This window comes from Physeter macrocephalus, chromosome 13 (genome assembly GCF_002837175.3).
Source record: "Physeter macrocephalus isolate SW-GA chromosome 13, ASM283717v5, whole genome shotgun sequence".
NCBI classification, from domain to species: Eukaryota; Metazoa; Chordata; class Mammalia; order Artiodactyla; family Physeteridae; genus Physeter; species Physeter macrocephalus.
Window position 1 is genome coordinate 66,915,662 of NC_041226.1, and position 7,716 is coordinate 66,923,377.

At 40.4% G+C, this 7,716-nt stretch overlaps 1 protein-coding gene across 1 annotated transcript in view; it reads left to right on the plus strand.

The window, feature by feature from the left end:
* Positions 1-7,716, plus strand: part of LOC102978232 (ATP-binding cassette sub-family C member 4-like) — a 128,083-nt gene that overhangs the window by 98,553 nt on the left and 21,814 nt on the right. Inside the window, 1 exon segment of the mRNA XM_055089379.1 lies at positions 2,768-2,902. Within this exon segment, the coding sequence (XP_054945354.1) occupies positions 2,768-2,902 (135 nt within the window).

A 7,716-nucleotide genomic window follows, 5' to 3' on the forward strand; every position in this document is an offset into this window, starting at 1 on the left:
AATATGTCCTGCCACTCCCTTCTGGTCTGCAGAGTTTCTGCTGAAAAATAATGTTAACCTTATGTGGGGATTCCCTTGTGTTATTTTTTGCTTTTCCCTTGCTGCTTTTAATATTTTTTCTTTGAATTTAATTTTTGTTTGATTAATATGCATCTTGGTATGTTTCTCCTAGGGTTTATCCTGTATGTGACTCTCTGAGATTTCTGGGTGGCTGTTTCCTTTCCCATGTTAGGGACATTTTTGACTATAATCTCTTCGAATATTTTCTGAGACCCTCTCTTTTTCTCTTCTTCTTCTGGGACCCCTATAATTCGAATGTTGATGCGTTTAATGTTGTCCCAGAGGTCTCTGAGACTGTCCTCAATTCTTTTCATTCTTTTTTCTTTATTCTGCTCCTCAGCAGTTATTGCCACCATTCTGTCTTCCAGCTCACTTATTCGTTCTTCTGCCTCAGTTATTCTGCTATTGATTCCTCCTAGTGTATTTTTTATTTCAGTTATTGTATTGTTCATCTCTGTTTGTTCTTTAGTTCTTCTAGGTCTTTGTTAAACGTTTCTTGTATTTTCTCGATCTGTGCCTCCATTCTATTTCTGAGATTTTGGATCATCTTTACTATCATTACTCTGAATTCTTTTTCAGGTAGGTTGCCTATTTCCTCTTCATTTATTTGGTCATGTAGGTTTTTACCCTGCTTCTTCACCTGTAACATATTTTTTTGTCATCTTTTTTTTTTTGATGGGTGGGACTGTGTTCCTGTCTTACTGGTTGTTTGGCCTGAGGCTTCCAGCACTGGAGTTTGTAGGCCAGTCGTTCGGGGGTTGCTCCCATCCCCATTGTCTGGTAGGTGCCCTAGTTGTGGGGAGATGTGAACTCTGCATCCCCCTACTCCACCATCTTGACCACTTTTCTGCTCTTACGAGACTTAATAAATGTTTCCAATTAAATGACATGGGATGGAATTAACTGCAGTACTAGATATGGAAGAACCACCTGTGTCCTGTTTAGAGTTGCTGCATATTCTCTTAAGATACAGTTACTCTACATGAAGAACTAAGTACCACCTAACATCAGAACTATCTTTATAGCTATGTCATTTGGGCCAATAGTTTCAGATTCTTTTTTCTCCTCTAAAACCATTATGCAAAGCCACTAATAAGTAGAAAGGCAGAGTTAAGACCCCCTTCTTCTCCCTTTTAATTTTCAACTAGGGACATATCAATGTGCACAAAAGGGCTGAACAGCAGACAGCTGAAGAGAGAAAGAAAAAGAAGCAAAGAAAGATAACTTGTGAAAACAGATTCAGATCCTCGGCAGTTCAGATTGGGCTGTTCCTGGGTACTGTGCGGGCTGTGAGCATTAGGATTTGAAGCTGAATTTCTTACTTGCTTATTTAGTCTTAGTCAAAGAAAAAATTGGATTTCTAGGGATTTCTTCTGTGCAGAGAAATTCTGCTAATGCTGCTTATGTAGCAGCTCTTTTTTGCCAGGCTTTCACTCTCAGAATAATAAACTACAATCAAAGCCAAGTTGAAGAAGCATCTTAACCTCTCAGACAAGGGATTCTGCCCCTCTTATCAACTAACATAATCCAGGACCCTGTAGACTGAAAAAAAAAAAAAAAAAAAAAGCACAACCTGGAAGTTGAGAGTTAAGTTTTATGTGGTGGACATTGTGAAGACTTAGGGACAAAGCATCTCATAACACTGAGAAATGGTTCTGAAGAGGCAAGGGGATGAGCCAGGATATGTAAGAGTTTTTGCAACAAAAGGCCAGGTAGTCAGAGCATTAAAAGATTACTGTTAATCAAAGAAAACCAGACATCCCAAGTTAATGAATTTAGTGCTTTTCTATACATGGGAAGATGCAAACTCTGGGCTCATTGAAATCATTCCTTTGATGTGCACCTCAGCTATCTGAGGCCAGTATCCTGTGTTTTTCTCATCCTGAGTCTCCTCAGGGTGCACTGTTAGGTGTGGCTGCACACATTCTGGTTCCATCCTGAGTTCCCTCAGGGCTTACTGTCGGGGCAGCTGTAATGTGGTGGCTTGATGGCTGCAACATTCGTTGTTCACTGATATAACAGGCAATTTTTTAGTTCACAATCCTACAGAAATTCTGGAGGCATTTACTTTTTTCCCAAATACTAAGATTCTGTCAAACCAACTTAACAGTTGCGGTCAGGTCACTGCCATCTGGTTTGTATGACATCAACCTGATTTTAGATAAGGTTTGATTTTCTTAAATCAAGAAATTTCCCAACTCTGTGTATCTGTATAAATAGCCCTTAAAGCTCAGAGTCTGAGAGCTAAAAGCACTAACTAACGATAAACACCCCAAATGCCCTTGGCAGAATATAAAATGCCAGACTGCTGAGTGCTCTACTTGATGCACTAGGGTGACCTAAATGGGGGGGAAATCCAAAAGGGAGGGGATATATGTATATGTATGGCTGACTCATTTTGCTCTGCAGTAGAAGCTAACACAAGATTGTAAAGCAACTGTACTCCAATAAAAATTAAGTTAAAGAAATCAGTCTAAAACTCATTTTTCTTCCTTTCCTATAACATTGTAGTAATAAAAGGTCAGGTTAGGCCTTTATCTGCCTAGTAAAACAAGTTAATCAAACCATTAAAACACCAGCCAGGCCTACCACCCAAACAGATTTTCTCTATTCTTCCCCTCCTGCTCCTTTACAAAATATTGTCTGAGTTATAATACTTTATTGTGAAACATTGTGTGTAATGGGTTTTTTATCTGCTGATTAACAGGTTTTGGATTTAGGGAGACTGGAAGAATACGATAAGCCATATCATTTGCTGCAAGATAGAGACGGCCTGTTTTACAAGATGGTGCAACAACTGGGCAAGGACGAGGCTGCTGCCCTCATTGAAACAGTAGAACGGGTAAGCCTGCTGCAGGGAGTTGTGATTAAAGTTCATCTCCAGGATTTACTCTTCACACGATCTCCACCAGGGGGCTGGTGATAAGCACTCTGTGCCCTTTTCAGTTATAAGCCTCCAGAGACAAAGCTTCATGACTGGGTCTTAACAACACACTGCAGGTTGAAGGTGGGTCTGCTGAGCATCTGCAGGAGCGGTGAGGGTGGGGCGCAGGATGTGCACATGTGCCTGAGAGATTTCGGATTGGACTTTCCACGTTTGAACTTCATGGGTTCAGATTCCCACAGAGCAAAGAACACTCTCATTTTGCAGACCCTCTGCATTTCATTCTGATTGGTGCTCAGCACATTGTGATACGAGTGCTGTCAAGGAACATCCAGGAAGTTTGAGGGGAAAAACACCTGGAAGATTTCTGGCCTAGGGAGATCTACCAGGGAAAGGTGTAGGTCACTTCTGTTTTCTAACCTTCTAGGAGTAAAGAAAACTCCTACATGATACTGTCACTTTCTCCCTAATTCCTTGTTGTTTAGAATTAGGTCCAGTTGCCCCCTTATGCTTCCTGTACCTTCTAGAAGATGAAATCGTCATCAGGAGAAATCAAGAATTCACAGTAACCCTAACACTGTAGTCTGAATGGTGCTTGAAGATTTACAAAGTATTTTCACAGAGATGAGATGTGTGAAAGCACTAAGCACTGTACATGGTGTGAGAAAGGTGCTTGATGAGTAACATTTGGGTCACGTATCTTTCTAACAATGGTCAGGTGGTAGTATCTCCTAGAGATGTGATAACTGAGGTCTGGTTTAAGGGTTAGCCATTGTCATGCAGTTGCCTGTAATTCTTTCTGGAACAAGGTGGGAGTGGGGATGATGGAAGGATGGAGGGAGGGAGGGGAGGTCTGGTATTCTTGCCCACTGAGATGCTTGGCTCACGTGGGAAGAGGTTTCCAACTGTATATAAGTCTTCCCATCAAAACTTTATCTCTGGGCATTAAATTATGGGTGCATTTTTCCTCATTTATACTTTTCTGCATTTCTGCATAAAATTACTTGTATAATATTTAATCCATCACTTAAAGAAAACATGTCCCAGTATCTAAGTACTTCTTCAGAAAGGTTTATCTAAAATGTAGCCTAAGTTCTCTCTGTCACTGTTGCATCTCATTCCTCCTCCTTAGAAATGAAGAGCGGTACCTTCCACTGTTCATAGAGTAGGAAATGGTCCAGGGTCACAGAGCTGGCTGAAGAACGGGCAGAGTTGGAGTTCATATCTAGGTTTAGGGATGATGAAGTCTGTGTTCTGAACTTTTCATAAGTACTTATATTGCATGCAAACATACAGAAGCTGCCCTTGGAGCCCTATATTTTTTTATGCCTGAAATTCACAGAGCACTTTCATTTACTAGAGTGAAACCTTCCTTCTGAAGACCTGATAATAATTGAGATTCCATGTATAACCCAGTCACAAAATGGCCAGGAATCTCCCAAACCTTTTGGTCTTTTGACCTTAGGCATTTCACATCAAAGAGAGATGTCCCCACCTGTGTGTCAAAGTCTTCACTTAAAAAGTGTCTTATAATTATCTTATAAGATAATCCTCATTTTACAGGTGAGGAAACTAAGGCCCCTTAGAAGGAAGGTGGTCTTCTATATATAACTAGTGTTAAGCTAGTTTGCAGCAGGTATACAATTAGAAATCTGTTCTTTCAGTATATGTTTAAAATCAACTGTAACATAAACACAGAAGCAGGGATAGGTCATAGAATTAGAAATCCTGTGATTCCTGGTCTAGTAATCCTGCACCTACTTTAACAAGATTAATGTTGTTACATTTGTGTAATTCTTTATAATTTATTTTACATACTTCTCACATGTATGATTGCACTTAATCCTCATCACAGTCCTTTTTTATCCCAGGTCATGGACGAGGAGACTGGGTCCAGGGCTCACCTAAGGTCACAGAGCTGGTCCAGGGAGCGCAGGAAGTGAACTGGTGGGGGAGACTGAGTTCCACCCTAGGTACTCTGCTCTGTGTCGAGCCTGAGAACGCTGCTCCTTTCATGTGGTAGCCAAGGCAGGGCCAGTCACCCAAGTTCACAGGGTGGCAGAACATCACTCTTGGATTTCAGTCCTGCCACTGGCTCAGGTCACCTCTACAGAAAGACATAAGGAAATACCTATCTTGATTCCCATCCTAGTTGAATATCCTCTTGACATTATTTCTACATATGCTCAGTCCTCTTAGGAGAACAACCTGTCAGATTGTCAACTTTTATACGTGCAAGCATCAGATATCAATGCATTGTTCAGAGCTGTAACACAGGGAGGACTAGCCTAAGTCAACAAGCTTTTCACTCTAACAACAGAATTCATTCATTTGAAAAGAAAACATCTGGGGAGAGGTGCTTCCAAGTCACGTTTTCTTGACCACATAGTTGCTTCTCTGAAAACGTTGGTGCAGGCAAGCTGAATCACTGTCTGATTGACCCTTTTAGATGATCCATGAAATCGTAGAGAAAGTATTTTTTAGATACATAAAGCTGAATGATGCGTTAGTTTGCTAGGGCTGCCATATAAGGACCACGTAGTATGCGACTTAAAACAATAGACATTTATTTCCTCACAGCTCTGGATGTTGGAAGTCTGAAGTTAAAGTGTTGGTAGGGTTGTTTTCCTCTGAGGCCTCTCTCCTTGGCTTGGAGATGCTGTCTTCTCTCTGTGTCTTTGCATGGTCATCCCTCTGTGTGCCTGTGTCCTAATCTCTTCTTATAAGGACACCAGTCATATTAGATTAGGGCCGACCTATATGACTTCATTTTAACTTATTCATCTCTTTGAACATCCTGTCTCTAAATACAGTCACATTCTGAGGTACTGGGGGTTAGGACTTCAAACATATAAAATAGAAAGTGACAGGACTCAGCCCATACATAACAAAGGATGAATGCCTGTCATTCATTTTCTTCTGTGATGAAGCAGACATGATTGAGGTTTTTTGGAAGTTTCTTTGTTCCCAGTGTGTAACAGAGGTGTCATTTTATCTACTCATGAAATCACTAGATACAACCCAAAAGTTATGAAATCCTAATATCCTAGGAGCCTGGACCAGTTTGAATAGGCTGCAGGAGGCACTTAGCGGCCATGTGGCCTTATGTCCCCCAAGGTGTCTGAGCCTCAGGGTCCTCACCTGTATGCAGTGCAGGGATTACAGCACTGCGTAGCTTCTTCACACTTATTACAGGGATCAGATGAGATAGCAGATGCCTAAGTGCTTTGAGAATGTAGAGCGTTTTACAATATAAAATGGGATCATTTTTTAAAAGGCTATAGATTAAACCCTTCCCTCCCAATAATAATAAAAAAATGCATCCACAGTTCTTTTAAGTAGCTTTAGAGACTGTAAATAATTAAAATGTATTGTTTTTAAACAAATGATACATCTAATGCTACAAAATTCAAACTTTACTTTTTAAAAAAATCTTTGTACTTTTTTATTTCATACATTTGTCATGTTTAAGAGAATTCGGCATATTAGAATAGTGAGTACAATTTAAAATATCTAGTTACTAATTTACACTTGTGATTTTAAGATGAAAAGTATAAAAATATTTTATCACAACTTATACACTATTTTTAAGAGTACATTATTAGAGTTTTTTATCTTTATTGGAGTATAATTGCTTCACAATGTTGTGTTTTCTGCTGTATAACACAGTGAATCAGCTATATGTATACATATATCCCCATATCCCCTCCCTTTTGCGTCTCCCTCCCACCCTCCCTATCCCACCCCTCTATGTGGTCAGAGCACCGAGCTGATCTCCCCGTGCAATGCAGCTGCTTCCCACTAGCTAGATATTTTACATTTGGTAGTGTATATATGTCCATGCCACTCTTACTTCGTCCCGGCTTACCCTTCCCCCTCCCCATGTCCTCAAGTCCATTCTCTACATCTGCGTCTTTACTCCTGTCCTGCCCCTAGGTTCATCAGAACCACTTTTTTTCTTAGATTCCATTTTTATGTAAAAACGTTACTTTTTTAAATAGGTTTTTAAAATTTATGAATAAGTCACTCTGCAACTCCTGTCATCACACAGTTCCTCCCCCAGGATGGAGCCCCAGCACAATTGTTGACTGTTCTGTTGACATGTTCTGTGCATCAGTAAGAACTTGTGAATATGTGGCCTTCCTTGTTTTTAAGCACAAATGATAGCTGCTCCTTGCTTTTTTCATTTAATATCTCAGATTATCTTAATACATATAGTCACCTCATTCTTTTTAATGGCTACATAGTATTTATGCTCTCTCCATTCCCTACTCCTCATTTTCCCTTCTAATGAACTGTTACAGTTTTATGTTTTTTCCCCCAAAGAAGGAACTCTCACATTCACTTACTACTTGTATTCTTTTTGATAATTTATCACTTTTTGAGTTTTATCTTTAATCATTCCTTCCTTCCTTTGGTTTATTTTGTTGTTTCTTCTTCTTTTTTTTTTTTTTTTTTTTTGGTGTTAACACGGGCCTCTCACTGTTGTGGCCTCTCCCGTTGCGGGGCACAGGCTCTGGACGCACAGGCTCAGCGGCCATGGCTCACGGGCCCAGCCACTCCGCGGCATGTGGGATCTTCCCAGACCAGGGCACGAACCCGTGTCCCCTGCATCGGCAGGCGGACTCTCAACCACTGCGCCACCAGGGAAGCCCTGTTGTTTCTTGAGGTAGGATTTATTGCTATAAACTTCCCTCTTAGAACTCCTTTTGCTGCATCGCATAGGTTTTGGATCGTCGTGTTTTCATTTTCATTTGTCTCTAGGTATTTTT